General features: G+C 49.0%; 1 protein-coding gene across 1 annotated transcript; it reads right to left on the bottom strand.

Annotated features, from left to right (window-relative positions):
- Window positions 1–5,308: 5,308 nt before the first annotated feature.
- Window positions 5,309–11,645, bottom strand: LOC114901128 (putative speedy protein-like protein 3). The gene is made up of 3 exons (XM_029232832.1): window positions 7,691–11,645; window positions 7,250–7,335; window positions 5,309–6,897 (listed from the first exon to the last, which is right to left on the bottom strand). The coding sequence occupies exons 1-3, from the start codon at window positions 7,823–7,825 to the stop codon at window positions 6,708–6,710; spliced, it is 411 nt and encodes a 136-aa protein (XP_029088665.1). The 5' UTR covers window positions 7,826–11,645; the 3' UTR covers window positions 5,309–6,707.
- Between the last annotated feature and the right edge of the window lie 4,619 nt (window positions 11,646–16,264).

Raw genomic sequence — 16,264 nt, 5'->3', positions numbered from 1 at the left:
GGGCAGCTGTTGCTGTCTTCACTCTCAATTGTTTATAACTTCTATTCTGTGATTGAAGAATGACTTGAGTTATTTGCACACGTATGAACTCTCGTGTACGAAGGAGAACAGTCATTGGAATGTTGTCAACAAAAGCAAAAATCAGGCTTTATAAGGGAGAGAACAGGATGGAAGATTGCAGATGGTCTGGAAACAGCATTGTCTTCATATTTGGGGCCTCCCGAGGAGCACAGATGATGTTCTGGACAGTCTGCTCCCAAGCAAACACGTTAGGATCATCGGAGAAGTCAATGCCAGCTCTTTGTGGGCTCTCAAAAAATCTTGGGAGTATGGCTCTCACCATCCAGAGCGTTTTAGCCTCCTCACAGCCATGGCAGGGAAGAGCTGGGGAAATGCGTCCAGCTTTGAGTGTTTTGGCCCAGAAGTGGCCTATGTCACTTCTGGCTACAGCCTGTTGGCATGAAATAAATTGCTCCACCTTGTACGTGTTCTTTCACAAAGGGGAGAACTAGACACTGGTGAGTGCTGGTAATGTCTGTCACAGTATGATTCCTCACCTGTCCATCCATCTTCTCTGCTTACACAGATGGAAATGCATGTCATTGCCTCCATAGATGGACATGGTTAAAGAAACAGTACAGCCACACACACACTCAGGTTATTACTGTTTCCCCGACGGATGCTGACATCTGTGTTCCTCGCTCGAGTGTCTTCCAGAGGAGTGAAGGCATGAACTTGTGGGAAGCTCTGAGGCATAGACGCCAGGCCTTAGCCGCAGGACATCATTGGTGTGAGCCTCACAGAACTTCTCCTTGGTGCTGCGTAATGTTACTTGAATAAGGCCGCTTTCTCACCCTTTGTCTAGAAACCAGCTGACTTCACAGCATATGGAGAGGGGCATGTCCCAGCTTAGGGGATCTCCTGACATCCTACAGGAGGCAGGAAGGAGGGGGGCTCGCATCTCTCAGCCTGGTGGTCAGTGTGCAAACACGCTTGGTGGGAGGCCGGCGAGCCTGATGGGCTGTAGACAGGCCCGAGCATGGGAGCCAGCATTGGACTGGAAGCCAGAGCCTGTGGGAGCCGAGGCAGGAGTTGTCAGAGGAATGGACTTGTGACGATTCCAAGGGAAGCACATGCCAAAGTCCGGTCTGAGCGACTGGAGTAGGCCAGGCCGGGAGAGGATGTTGGGAACTGGGTGAAACTGAAGGCCGTGGACCAATCTGAGACCAAAGCAGGAAGACTTTGTCGCCTCCTTCATACAGGGTTGGGGGCCTCTCTTCTGGGTTCCCCATCCTCATACTGACCAAATTTTGGGGAAGATGCCTCACTGTATGGAGATCTCTCCAGTTAAGCAATGGGGGAGGGGACAGGATTTGGTCACCTCTGTACCCCTGTGTCTGCAATTTTTAACCAGCAGTGGAAGGAAGCAGAGGTGAGGTCGGAAAAGCACCCCCTCCACGTGGAGGCCTCTGTCAGCACTTACTGCGCCCGGCAGATACCTACACTGGTTCCAGAGCTTCCCAGGTGACTGTTTTCCTGCTTCCAAGGCCAGGTTCCCCTACTCCAAAATACACTGGTTGCTTCTCACTACAGTCACAAGCTTCCGAGAAGTCTTTTTCGATAAAAGAAGAGCCCCTAAAACCACATCCTTGATTTTTGCCTGTGGATAAGGAAGACTTGCCTGTTCTCCATCCTCTTGCTTTGCTCCATCTTATGTTCTTGAGTGAAAGTGAGGCTGGGATGGAAAGTGGGGGCTGCTCAGAGGGCAGGACTTTCAGGCCCCAGACGAGGGGAACCCATCTATCAGGCAGCTGCACCAGAAGCTCCCTCAGGTGGCATCTCGTCCTGCCCCTCGTTCTACAGCTGAGACCCGGAGGCTCAGGGAGGGGTGGCTGGCCCAAGTCTGCACCGCTCCCCATCGCAGCCCAGACCAGCCTGGGCACCCAGACTGCGCTGTTTCTACCCGAGAACCTGGTCCATTACTGCCTTTCTTCCTGGTCCAGTAGACCCTCAGGAAGAGGCCAGTTAAATGTAAGTTACAAGGACGTTGCACCAGGCAGAGTTTATGAACACCTTTAAAAAGCAGACACACCGACTCTTCCTTTCTCTGTGCATCTTTGGAAAAACAAAGGCCTTTGTGTAATTTCTTGGAATTAGATTAATTGAATTAGCCTATGTTGCTTTCTTGGTCATTACAACAACTATCTTAATTAAAAATTTTCTCTTTTAGCTGAAAATATTTCTTCCATGGTACATTAAAACATGAAGTAGGAAATTTAGGAAAAGAATTAATTTCATACTAAGCTCAATAAAAGCAATGAAAATCTGTGAATAAGCACATGTTCTTAATTTCCACTGCTTTTACTGCAGTACTCAGGTGTGAAGTGTCTCGCCTTGCCTCTGTAGTCAGTGGCGCCATCCGGAGTCTTATGCGCAGGTGCAGGGCCTTGGGACACTGTGGACCGTGTGCTTTCAGAACCCAGACATGCCAGATGCTGATCTGTGGAGTCACATTACTGGGGGACTCATCACAGGGACAGTGGTTGGAAGCTAGTTGGTGCCACTTGTTTTTCTTCCATTTGTGTTTATTTGTGTGCATATCTTTCACTTATCAAGAATATTTTAATTCTGCTTACTGTGCCATTTCAGAGATTAAGAAGATATTTTGGGCAAATGTGCATAACTCTGGAGTTGAAGGACGAATCCTTAGCAAATCCGCTGTAATTAGCATCCCTGGCTGCAGTCTCCTGCCCCGTAAGACCTAGATGAGAGGAGCTCCAGCCCTCAGGCGATGAAATCTCTGCAGGTCCCCAGAGGAGGGCGCAGGTGCTGTCTGCTCACCTCCCTCCACACCCCCTCTGTTGCACTGGTTCACCTGTAGGTCATCCCCTGTGCCCTGTGAGGGGCCTGGATGTCAACTCGGCGTCTTCACCACCTCCTCCTCTCTCCTTAGCCTCCACCTATGTTTCCCGTATGGGACCAGGTAAGAGTGTGCCGTTGGGAGGTGCCAGCGAGAGATGCCCAAGCAAGGCCGGGAGGTGGGAGAGGAGGCGAAGCTGTTATAGGCGGACACGAGGGCAGATGGTGCATACCTGGCAGCAGGGCGTTAATACCAGCTCTGCCCGGGGGCCCCGCCCTGGAGTTTCTGGAGGTTTGTTGGGGCTTCTTCATCCTCTGCTCCAAAAACCCCTCCATCTGCTTCTCTTTATCAACACCCTTTCTGCTTGGGTCCCTGAGCAGACCCTGTGATGCTGTGTGGGATGTAATGACCCAGATGTGAACACAGCCCGTCCCGAGTCCCCACCGCTTGTTCTCCCCTGGGCTTTGCTTATGGAGTTTCCAGGCCCTTGGTTGTCTCCCCAGAGCTCCCAGTGCTGTTCACTTGCCTTTTCCATTATCAGACACTCAGCTGTTCTCTGAAAGCCCCAACTGTCTCTGCAGTCCTGTAATCCTTGCACCAGCTCCCCCGAATGGCACCAGCCTCAGTGCTGCAGCAGCAGTGACCCCCCGAGTGGCCTTGGGTTTCCCCTAACATGCTGAGGGGACTCTCTGACTAAAGGAAGAATGGGCGACCTTTTAGCTGAGTAACTGGAACGCATTGGGGTTGGCCCCATTTGTGTCAGGCTTCCTGGGACGGAGTCACAGGTGTGTGGATGGAGACATAGTGTGGCCCATTGCCCAGTCCTGTTGGTTCTGGGTTTGCCCCTCAGCGGCCACCCTGAGGAGAGAAGCAACCCTTAGCCCAGCTGCTTCCACCTTGGCCTTCTGGGGCAGCACAGACTGGGTGTCACAGACTGAAAAGTACCGTGGTCGTTTGCTGCTCGAGGTTTTGAGGACTCGAGGAAAATGCTAAACCTTCATGGGATAGAGAGCGTTGAGCGACTGTATTGCTTCCTGGAAGGAGTCGGCTTTTTATAAGACTTGACTGTGAGGTTCCTGGGAAGCTTACCAGAAATTTCTTGGCAAAATTAGACATTTCCAGGGGAAAAAAAAGAGACGAAGAGCTAGATAGTTTCTGTCTGGCAAGTGCAGTGATTACCCAGTAATACTGTATAGCAGCTGCCCAGTAATAAAACTTCCTACCTAAAGGGGCTGTACATATAGAGAGCTGTAAACCTGAGCATCACTGAGCAAATCAAGCTGCAGTGGACCAGCCCAGGCCCTGGGATGGCCTTTAATGCTGGACAGGTGCCCCCGGGGCCCCCCACCCCGACCCCAAAGACCTTCTTGGTCTCTCTGAAGGGTTTTGAGCCTTAATTTTCCCACTTAATTCCTACTCTCAGTTGAGCATGTCTGTTGGTGTAGCCCTCGCACCTCTGATGATTTAAGGACAAGCTCTTACAAACCACACAGCTGGGTTTTGCTTTGTGATTCAATCTGAAGATCTTTTTTAGTGTTGAGTTCAGATTTATTAATAATATGATCTAAGGTGTGTCTAGTTTTTATATTTCTGTATTTATACCGCACTTCTTATATTTACTGTGTATCTTTGGTCTGTTTTCTCTGCTCTCAAAATTTGCTGTATTCATGACTTTGGCAGTGAGGATGGCTCATGTTTTTGTGACTACATTTAACACTAATACCTTCGTAGGATTCCTTGAATCCCTCTTTTCCTTACCTCGGCTTCCACTGTCTTGTTTCCAGCTCTGATGGCACCCTGGCACCTCCCCACCTCTCCCCCAGGCAGCATTCATGAGGCCCTCCCCTGCTCTCTCCCTTCTCTGAGTGTGAAGGTTGGGTTATTTCTGTAATGTCAGAGTGAACGATAGCATACGATTCCCCCCTTCTGTTCCCACTGTGTGTCAGCCTTAGATCGGCCCACTGATGTTCTCCATGCCTTCCCTCAGTCCTCCGGCTGACAGTTCCGATCTCTCCGTTGGGTAAGGCTGCTCTCCAGCAGGTTAGATGCGGACTTCCTCCTCTCCCCTCAGGTGTTTCTCTCCTTCCTGTCTCTGCCTCTTTTCCTCACTACCTTCTAGTCGTTTCTTTGGGCTCTTCTCAGGTTCCTCCTCCTTGGTGGTCCAGGCCTCTTCCTGACTTTCTGTCCCTTCTCCCTTTGCCCATCCTCAGTCTCTGTGGAGGCTCCTGCTCTGGTCTCTTGTCTCCCTTGGGTGCCCCCCTCCATGTTACTGCTAGACCCTTTCAGAGTACTCAGGGGTCAGGGCCTTTGTCAGCTGACACCCACTGGAAGGCTGGGGGGCCATCGTGCCACTGGCTGGTTTCGACAGGTTCAGGCTGCCATGGTCCGCGGGCCTGAGGAGAGCTGGAGGCCCCGTGGTGGGGGAGGGAGAGGGGGGCGGGAGTTACAAGCAGAGAGAGAAAGTGAGATCAGAGTGGAAGGCAGACCCCCCAGCGAGGAAGCTCTCGGCACCACAGAACAAGGTGCGTGTAGGACAGGGGGTCTGGGAGAATCAGCTGTCACCCTCGTTGCTCTTATGTGCGACCAGATCCAAGAGGGGCCGCGGGTGTTTTTCTTTCTTTCTTTTCCTTATTGTAGTAAAAGCGCTATTTTCTTTCCAATTTTGAGACTCCTGATATATACAGTAGGAATATGTAGTCCTGACATATTCTTGGTCCTCAAATAAAAACCCTAGGGGATGAACGAAACTTCATACCCAATTCGGTTTATCTCAGAACACACTTGCCCTGCTTTTCTCTCTCCTTTTCTTTCTCCTGGGGTCAGAATGGGCCCCTGCAATGAGGCAAAGGGCGGAGGGCTCAGCTCACAGGACTGTCCTAGTACAGCTGTCTGCCCAAGCAGGGGGTTCCTTATGCACTTCACAGAAGGTCTCCCTCCACTTCAAGTAAATCCACACATAAAAACGAAATTTAAGCCAAGGAAAACAAATGCTAAAGTATGTGATGCTAGTCAGGTGACCGGTCTGTGCATGTGTCGTTTGTCACGGGCTTCCTCACAGCTCTGCATGTGTACTTGTTTCCTTTATTATCCAGCGAGCTTATTTGTTCAGAGACTAGAGAGCCCTAAGAGCTCCTTCTGTCCACGTGAGGCTAGACCCTGACACATACTACAGGGACCCAGCTCAGGGTAGCTTGCATCAAGTGGGAGCAAAGCACACAAAACCTTTGATGACATGTTGGAGTTAATTGTTTTTTTTTCCCCAAGAGCCACCATGGTAATGGCTCCTTTTCCAGAAAGGATGACCTCAGTGTTTTTCATGTATTTATATTTAAAAATCAACTCAGATCAAAACCCTGCAGAGGTTTTCATTCACTACTTAGATCAGCATTTCCAAGAGTTTTCCTAAAAAAAAAAAAAAGGAAGAAAAAAAAAGAAATTGATATGCAAATTGGGACCTTGTATAGCATGGTAAATGATTCCATAGTTGAATCCATTTGGAGAGTTTTTGTATAAACACAGTAATTACTTTCTGTACCATGGGAGTTCACAGAGCCCTTACTAGGCTAACAGTGTGTTAAGGGATGCAGTGGCACTTCCTCGTGACCACCAGCCCTGGAGGTGACTGCAGGGCACGGGGTGGGGTTGTCCCCACCAGGAGGTCCAGTACTCACTTGGACCACCTGCAGCCCCTGCTCCATTCCTTGGGAACCTAGGGGACGCCCTGGCGCACCCGACTCCAGACCCAGTGATGTGGGTTCTGGGCCTGGATCTGAAAGGGAAGCACAGCAGGGTGAGCGCCTGGAGGAGGGGCCCAGCCCCTCCACCTCTGGGGTGCGCTCCCAGGCCCTCATCCCCGACAGACCTCCTCACACAAATCCGGGGTGACCCAGGCTCGGTGCTCCATCGCATGGAAGAATTCCACCTTCAACTTGAGGAACTCCTTGTAGAGGTCTGGCCAGTGCTCCCTGCCCAGCAGGAACTGGAAGATGCTCCGCTTGGATGTGGGGTTGTCCTCCTCCATGTCGGAGGCGATGTAGCTGCCATCAGAAAAGAGGGCTAGCTGGTCCCGGCCCCCACAAGGACTCAGGTGAGACAGTGGAGAGAGGCTGCTGAGGTCACCCTGGAGGAGCACCCGGGTCCACAGAGGGCAGGACCGTCCTCAGCACCAAGGCTGCTGGGCCCATGCTGTGCCCAGCCCAGGTCAAGGTTCTGGCTGTCACCATTTCCCTGGGACTTTCTACCTCGGGTCCCTCAGTCTCTGGGCAGCAAATGGTGTTTCCTGGCTACGTTCCATTATCCCAGGACCTTCCTCCTTGCCTTCCCCTGCTCTGACCATGTGACCCCTTGAGAGCCTTGACCCACCACTGGGGGCCCTCAGGCATTGCTCACAGGGCCAGGAAGAAGTGGATCCTGTTGTAGAGGTGACCAGGCAGCCCGACACGGCCGAAGTACTCCACCACCATGGAGAGCAGGTACTGCGTGGAGACAGAGGGTGGGGGAGGGGCGGCCAGGGGTCGATGGCAGGGCCAGTGTCCTGAGCGGGCCATGCGCCCCACCCCCATCCAGAGGCCAGGTGGGAAAACCACCCAGGGTGGGCCTTGCTAAGGGACTCATGGCCCTTTGACATGTGGAGATGAGCTGATGGGAGGCCAGGGAGGAGATGCCCAAGGGCCAGGGCACCGACAGTGTGTCCTTTCTTCCTTTCTGGCACCAAGGGCGGGTCTCTCCAGGGCCTCTGCTCAGGCAGACACCTTGTCCTCCGTCCCCACCCCCAGGGGGTGGTGACACTGCAGACCCCTTGGTACCTCATACTTTTAGTGCTGTGGGTACCTTGTCGGACACTTTCAGGAAAATATCAGCTTCCAGGAAGCTCTGGATAACAGGGTCCTCTGTAAGGGAAGGGAGATGTGATGAGGGCCTTGGAGCAGCCCTTCCGGGAGCAGCGAGCCCGGGGCTGTGGGACATTTCACAGGGAGGAGGGGAACTGGAAACTTCTCCCAGTTCCTCTGTTTCAGGAAGTAGAGGCAGCTCTCTTTCCCCAGGAAGGCTCAGAGCCTTAACAGTGACAAATCTGTTCCTTCCATTGACCCAGGGAGAGTGAGTCTCAACTGTGGGGCAGGGATTTTGCTATTGTTATTTAATCTTCAACACGTGGGTGGGTATGTGTGTTTCATAAAGAGATATGACCTGGTTCTCAAAGTTTAACATAACTTTGCTCGAGCCAAAGCTTGGGTGTGGCCTTGGGCCTCTGGGCACTGCATCCCTGTCACTTCATCGTACTGTGACTGGGCAACGCTTTCCTGCCCCACCTGATAACAGCACCCCATGTGGGCAGTGGAGAGTTCATACCCTCCTGGGCGGGGGCGGGGGGCGCTGGGCATTCTACCCTCCTTCTCCTGGACCCCCTTCACTTCCTGCTGATAATGACCTGGCCTCCCCTGGCCCCAGCAGGCTCATCTGGGATTAGAGTTGTCCTTGGAGGTGCCATTTTCCAGTGATGGCCTGAGAATGCCAGGTCCTCCTTGTCTTTCACACCTTGCCCCGGACAATGACATTTACCCAGACGGGAGGATGGAGGGGTCATGGATCATTTCGCCCTCCCTGAGCCTTGTCCAGGCGGCCTGGCTCCCGGAAGGGCATTGCTTTCTGTGATGATGGAAATATTCTGTAGCTTGCCGTCCAGTACGGTAGCCATTAGCCATGTGTGGCTACTGAGCTTATGAAATGTGGCTGGTGAGAACCAGGAACTGAATTTCAGAAGTTTATTTTAACTCACGTAGAGTTAAATTTGAATAACTGCATGTGGCTAGTGGGTGCTGCATTGGACAGTGTCAGCTCCGTGTCATCTCCCAACCTGCCACACTCGGTCCTGCCTCTGGTCCTGGCATCACCTTCTCTGCAGACCTTCCCTGAGCATCTGTCACAAAGCTCTCCGACTCTTGCTCACAGCCCGTCTCTAGGTGTCATTGCCTTTTCCTTCTCTGCATTTGTCACTGGCTGAGAGCAACTTACTTCTGTAATTTTTTTTGGTCTCCTCCCACTCTGAGCATAATGGCAGCGAGATCTAGTTTGTCCTTTCATCACTAATCTCTAAAATCTTAACTGGAGGGAATAAATGTGGGCAGGGGATTCCTCCCTTGATTTGTCCTAAAATGTCTTGATAATTGAACAGTCAACCGTGAGTCCTTTTTTCCCTTCTCCCTCCAAGAACTTGTCTCAGATGAAAACCCATCAGCACCGCAGTAGAACTGTGGAAACAGAGTGATCTGCTTCTGTGCCACCTGGACACCTCACAGCTCTGAGCCCCAGGGGGAGCTTTGGCTATGATCCCGGAGCCTCTGGGATCCTCGGTGTAAAAGGGACCTGACACTCCACTGGCTCAGAGCACAGACCCAGAAGCCGGTAGAAGGCCTCTCGGTCTTCTGGACGATAACTGGATCTTCTCTTGCTCATCCTGAGTTTCGTCCCCTCAACATGATTGACAGTCCACATGCTCCTCCTCCGACTGCTCTTCTTCCAGGACGTCAGCTCGGAGACAGCTTCCGAGGGGGTGGGGTTGGAGGCCAGGGGGCTGCTCTCCTGGGCGGCTGCAGGAACAAGGCTCTGTGTGAGCACAGACCTGACCCACCTGGGAGGTCCTGAGTCTTCCCTTGCAGCTCACCCTGAAGGTTGAACCCTGCCTCCTGAGGACAAGACAACAAGTGGTTACTCAGCAGTAACTGATGTTCTGTTCAGGGCCGAGGGAGCTGAGGACATCACACCCCCCTTGACATACATCAGCCTCTTCCTCTTCTGGCCCCGCATCCTCCTGGTGCTCTGCTCAGAGACAGCCTCTGGAGGGGCAGAACTGGAGGCCAGAGGGCTCCCATCCTGAGCAGCTGCCAGGAGAGAGGAAGGACCCTGTGTGATCAGGGGAGGGACCCACCTGGGAAACACTGTGCTCTTCCGTTCTCACTCACCTTGAGTATGTTGCATGTGACATCTGAAGTGATAAGAATGACCATCACCCCCTTTGCACTTTGTCTATAAAGGAGGGTAGGAACTGAATTAATATTTACCTTTTTTTGCCAGGGAAAAACTGCTCTCCTGTGCCTCTTTCCATGGATCTTTCTGTCTGGGGGGCACCTCTATGGAGACAAATGTGAAACTCTCTGGTCATCGATGTCTTTAGTAACTACAAAGGTGAACAAGATAGTGACCTCCGGTCTCACCCTGGACACCCTTTCCCCTGCCCTGCAGACCCACACCCGTGAGAGTCCAGGGAAGAAGAAGTGATGCTGGAGCCATGATGATCTATCACCTTCATTCATTCAGAGAGCGGGGATAAGTGTAAATGACCACACACACCTGGCTTCCCTTCCATGCGCTGCTTTTCCTCTGACTTTTTTGCTGGGTCCTGTTGGCTTGCAGCAGTCTCTGAGGCAGCCGATGTGGAGCTCAGAGGGATAGTCTTGTCTTTAATGGGTACAAAAAAATGGAAAGAAACCAACTTGATTCTGACCAGGCCATTTCTTTCCGCTTAACCTGCTTCTTGTGAGACCTAGTAATAATTAAAATGGCAATAACATTAACTAACAGTAATTGCTTAGTAAACTTCAGATATTGATTCGTGCATTAGGATTACCTCATTCAATCCTTACAAGGAGGTGTGAGGTAAGGTGTATAACTTGCCTGTTTACAGATGAGGAAATGCTGACCTAATTTGTCTAGGATTTGCTCCTTGACAGTGGCTAGAGCTCTTTGGACTTGGGATTAGAACTCGTGTCTGAGCGGTGCTCAGGGGAAGAAGGCTGGTGGCAGCCACAGTTGAGCCTCAGTCACATTTCCATTAGGGTTGAGCTGGGCCACCTTACACGCTTATGTCATCGGCTCTACCTAAATATCCCTGTGAACCACTATAAAGTTACAGCAATCCAACCTGGCAAAAATCTGACCAGAGTAGCCCAGGCCTGTCCGAAATGGCCCTGGAAGCTGATTGAGGCAGTTCCCCCTCAAGAAGGCCAGTGCCGCCTGCCGCCTCTGAGGACAGTGTTCCTCCTGGGTGACAAAGTGTCCACATGCTCCCGGGGCTCTCAAGGTCGAGTTCTCTGTAGGGTGGCTTTACTGTCTCTCCTCCTTCCCCCATATTCATTTTGTTCTCCTTTTGCCCACATCCCCTCCTGTTCTCTTTTCTCCCCAAACTCGAGACCTATTTGTATTCCTACTGCATCCCAGTCACTCATCTGGAGGTTCACAGGTGATCCCTTCCACATCCCCTGCGACAGCTTGGAGGAACATAGTTCAGGATCCAAGACTCACCTTAGTACAGAAAAGAGTGACGCCCACCCCAAGTAAGCACCTGGAGGCTCCCTCAAGATCTAGGCCCTCACCCTTACCCAGAACGCAGCCTCACAACAGCGAGAGAAGAGCACTGACTGTAGCCAAGTGTTCGGGATTAAATGGCTTCCGAGATTCTGGAGCCCTTACTATGAGTCACTGATGACATCACACCATTCCACCAGAAACGGCTCTTTGGTTTATAAAAGGCTCTCAAGGAAAAGACTGTGGGCCTCAAGGAGGAAGGAGTTAGTGTCCCAGCCTGAACACTGGGATCACTTCCTCTTACCCCAGTATTACCTCTGAACCTCATCTTGTGTTTCATCTAACCAATTAATGGTTCCAAATGAAAGTGATTCATCCACATACCAAAAAATTGAGAAAATACAAAATTAAAAGTTGATTAATATTCATAGTAAAGTTATTAATGTAGTTTATTTGATATTTAATTATTTATTAAACATCTTTATTGGAGTATAATTGCTTTACAATGGTGTGTTAGTTTCTGCTTTATAACAAAGTGAATCAGCTATACATATATCCCCATATCTCCTCCCTCTTGCGTCTCCTTCCCAATGTAGTTTATTTTTACTCCCTTCTGATTTGTGTTTAACTATGATTATATTGAGATTTAAAAAATTAACTTTTTCATTTTGAGATAATTGTAGATTCATAAATGCAGTTGTAAGTAATGACACATCCTATATACCTTTCCCCAAATTTCCTTCAGTGGTACAAAGTTGAATATCTATAGCACAGTGTCACAATAGGAAATTGGCATTGACAACCCATTGACCTTATTCAGATTTCCCCAGTTTTATATGCAACCACTTACGTGTGTATTTAGTTCTATGCAATTTTATCACGTGTACACTCATGTACACCACCACCAAGGTACAGAACAGTTCTGTTATAAGGATCCTTCATGCTACTTTTTTGTAGTATCTCCATCCACAACCCCTGGCAACCACTATTCTCTTCTTCTTCCATATAATTTTGTTATTTCAAAACTACATAAACGGAAACAGATAGTGTATAATCTTCTGATCTGGCTTTTATTTTTAATTTGCGTAATTCCCTTGAGAACTGTTTAATTTGTTGCATAAATCAATAGTTTATCCCTTTTTATTGCTTAGTAGGAATCCATGGTTCTATGGTCAAGTGCATATTTAGTTTTGTAAGAATCTGCCGTACTCTTCTAGAGTGGCCCTATCATTTTACATCCCCACCAGGAATGTATCAGTGATCCACTTTCTCCACATCACTGTCAGCATTTGGGTTATCACTTTTTATTTTAACCATGTCTCGTTGTGGTTTTAATTGGCACTTCCCTAATGATATTCCATAATGATATTGATTTCATGTGTTTATTTGCCATCTGTATATCCTCTTTGGTGAAATCTCTGTTCATGTTTTTTTCTAATTGAACTACTTCTTTGCTGTTGCGTTTTGAGAGCTTTTTATGTATATCCCAGATACAAGTCCTTTGTAAGATACATGGTTTGCAAATATTTTCTCCCAGTCTATAGCGTATCTTTTAACATCCTCTTTTTTTTAACCATTTTTTTCTTCTGGTTTTATTGAAACGTAATTGAGGTACAACACTGTATAAGTTTAAGGTGTACAGTATAACTACTTGACATGTGTATATTGCAAAATGGTCACCACAGTAAGTTTAGTTAACATTTATTACCTCATATAGTTACAGAAAAATTTTTTCCCTGTAATAAGAACTTTTAGGATTTACTTTCTTAGCACCTCTCAAGTACACCATACAGCAGTGCTAATTATATAGTCACCATGCTGTACGTCACATCCTCAGGACTTACTTCTTTTATAATTGGAAGTTTACACCTTTCGACCACCTGCAACCATTTCGCCCGCCCCCCCAGTCCCTGCCTCTGGTAACCATCCATCGGTTCTTTGTTTCTATCAGTTTTTTTAAAAACTTTATTGAAGTATAGTTGATTTACAATGTTGTGTTAACTTCTGTACAGCAAAGTGATTCCGTTATACATACATATATATATACATACATATTCTTTTTCATATTCTTTTCCATTATGGTATATCACAGGATATTGAATATAGTTCCCTGTGCTATGCAGTAGGACCTTGTTGTTTATCCATCATATATATAGTAGTTTGCATCTGCTAATCTCAACCTCCCAATCCATCCGTTCCCTCCCCCCCTCCCCCCTTGGCAACCACAAGTCTGTTCTCTACGTCTGTGAGTCTGTTTCTGTCTCGTAGATGAGTTCATTTTTGTCATATTTTAGATTCCACATATAAGTGATCTCATATGGTATTTGTCTCTTTCTGACATACTTTGCTTGGTAGGATCATCTCTAGGTCCCTCCATGTTGCTGCAGATGGCATTATTTCATTCTTTTTTGTGGCTGAGTAGCATTCCATTGTATACGTGTACCACATCCACTCGTCTGTCGATGGACACTTGGGTTGCTTCCATGTCCTGGCTATTGTGAACAGCGCTGCTGTGAACATAGGGGTGCGTGTAGCTTTTGGAGTTACAGTGTTATTCGGGTATACGCCCAGGAGTGGGATAGTGGGACTGCTGGGTCATATGGTGACTCTATTTTCAGCTTTTTGAGGAAACGCCATACTGTTCTCCATAGTGGCTGTATCAGTTTACATTCCCACCATCAGTGTAGGAAGGAGGGCTCCCTTTTCTCCACATCCTCTCCAGCATTTGTTATTTGTAGACTTTGTTTTGTGGGCTGTGCCGCATGGCACGTGGGATCTTAGTTCCCTGACCAGGGATCAAACCTGATCAGTGCCCTCTGCAGTGGAAGCACTGAGCCCTAACCACTGGACCACCAGGGAATTCCTATTTGTAGACCTTTGAATGATGGCCATTCTGACTGGTGTGAGGTGATACCTCATTGTAGTTTTGATTTGCATTTCTCTAATAATTAGCAATGGTGAACACCTTTTCATGTGCCTATTGGCCATCTGTATATCTTCTTTGGAGAAAATTCTATTTAGGTCTTCAGCCCCATTTTTTGATTGGGTTGTTTTAAACTGCTTTATCGATGTATGTTACATAATATTCACTCATTTTAAACATACAATTCAATGAATTTTAGTGTATTTACACAGAGTTCAACAATCATCACCACAATCTAATTTTGGAACATGTCCATCCCCCCAAAAGATCCCTCCCTCCTTGCAGTCACTCCCCATTCTCACCTCCAGCTCTAGGCAACCACTACTGCATGTCTGTTTTTTTTTTTTTTTTTTTTTTTTTTTTTACTGGGGATTGGTAGAGAAATCAGTTTGAAAAAAATATTTCATTGCTAAAAGCCGTTTGAAATTTACTCATTTTAAGCTCTTTATTGATAAATGAGGAAACAGTGGCCCTGAAAGCACCAGGGTCTAGCCCAAGACCATACATAAGCACTACATGGCAGAGGCCAGATCCCTTGAAAAGCATTCTTCCCACTGGGAACCTGGGTGCCAAGCTTCGGGGTGGAGTGACCGCAGGTTCTGCTGTGGTTCCCTCTGATTGGTGCCCCATGAGAAGTGCCCTGTGGGTTCCAGAGCTGAGGGAGACGGGGGCGGCATCTTCTCCCTCCGAGACACTATTCCTGACTCTGGTTGGGTCTGTGGTCTCCACCCCTAATTCCAGCTCATTGAGGGGTTATCCTTGAAGCCAAGGCTGCCCTTCAGCTTGGTGGCTAGATTCCTGCTTCCTCCATTCTTCAGATTTCACACCAGATAAGTTTTCTCCTAGTGAGATGTGACTCTTGGAGAGCAATTTTTTTTTCTTTTTTTTTTTTTTTTTTTGCAGGGAGCGGGAAGTGTGGTGAAGGGAAAGGGAACAGGAGCAGCTTTATGGAGTCTCTGTATTCTGGAAATTTTTACGTCCTAGAAATCTCCAGCATACATGGGGTGGAGGGAGGCAAGTTTGGCATTGTCACTAGCGTGGACTCCACCACAGATGTCTTCTGGGACCAGTCAGCAGCACCACGGTGAAGCCAGCACAGAGCTGGAGGCCTAGAGGGTGCCAGAGGGCATCAGTCATGGGGAGTGGCTGTCACCCACCCCAGTTCCACATGTTGGCTTAGGCAGGGGATTCTTAACTCGCAGGAGTCTGGGTCTTACGATGTTTCAAAAGAAGCCAGAAATTAGATTTTTTTAATGTGAAATCTTCCAAATTTTAAGCAATGGCAACAAATTAAAAACTTTTGAATGCCATGTGGAGGGCACACAAGGACGCATCAGCTTCTGAGCCTGGCCAGGGGCTCTGCTCTTCAGGATTTAGCTCCGAGAACCGCTAGCAGGGGATCCCAGGGTGGGTGGGGGGATGGGGGGCTTGAGAGAAAGTATTCTCTCTCTTCTTTCATTTCCTCAGGCCATGTCTATGCAGGACTAAATCGAAGGGGTCACGCTTTTCGTTTATTATTAATTTATTTATTTTTGGCTGCGCTGGGTCTTCGTTGCTGCGCGCGGGGGCTACTCTTCGTTGCGGTGCGTGGGCTTCTTATTCCGGTGCCTTCTCTTGTTGCGGAGCACGGGCTCTAGAGCGCAGGCTCAGTAGTTGTGGCTCGCGGGCTCCAGAGCACAGACTCAGTAGTTGTGGCGCATGGGCTCAGTTGCTCCACGGCATGTGGGATCTTCCTGGACCAGGGCTCGAACCCGTGTCCCCTGCACTGGCAGGCGGACTCTTAACCACTGCACCACCAGGGAAGTCCCTATGCTTTTCCTTTAAAACATTCCCTCTCTCAACTTGCCTATGACTTGGGTGTTAAGTAGGGTGCTGATGGCCGTGGAGCTTCCTGGGATCATTCTAGAGGCAAGGGGAGGAGAGGTGTGTCCTCCCTGCCTCCCTTCCTGGTGGTGTCAGCTCTCCGAACTTGAGGGGGGAGGGGGAGGAGGCTATCTTGGTCTTCCAGTTAAGTGTTCACCTCTGTTTCCACCCTTCCTGTGATGAGAAGCTCTGCAGAGCTCGTTTCTTTTCCCGTGTGGTGGTAATGGTGGTGATGCTTGTGGTACCAGCCTCTGTATTCCCGTCTTTATGAGACTGCTAGCAGCGAAGTGCAGCTGGGCTCTGTCTCTGGCTGCTGA

The sequence above is a fragment of the Monodon monoceros genome, unplaced genomic scaffold (genome assembly GCF_005190385.1).
Source record: "Monodon monoceros isolate NGI ecotype Baffin Bay Population unplaced genomic scaffold, NGI_Narwhal_1 Super_Scaffold_19, whole genome shotgun sequence".
Taxonomy (NCBI): Eukaryota; Metazoa; Chordata; class Mammalia; order Artiodactyla; family Monodontidae; genus Monodon; species Monodon monoceros.
This window is presented reverse-complemented; position numbering and strand designations above follow the sequence as displayed.

What these genes read in the sequence shown, in the direction of transcription:
- LOC114901128 (XM_029232832.1), bottom strand. Translation starts at nt 7,825, where the DNA reads ATGTCCCACAGCCCCGGGCTCGCTGCTCCCGGAAGGGCTGCTCCAAGG. An exon ending in TCCTGAAAGTGTCCGACAAG is followed by an intron (nt 7,336 to 7,690) that starts GTACCCACAGCA and finishes GTCTCCACGCAG; the next exon opens with TACCTGCTCTCCATGGTGGT. An exon ending in ATCCACTTCTTCCTGGCCCT is followed by an intron (nt 6,898 to 7,249) that starts GTGAGCAATGCC and finishes TTCTGATGGCAG; the next exon opens with CTACATCGCCTCCGACATGG.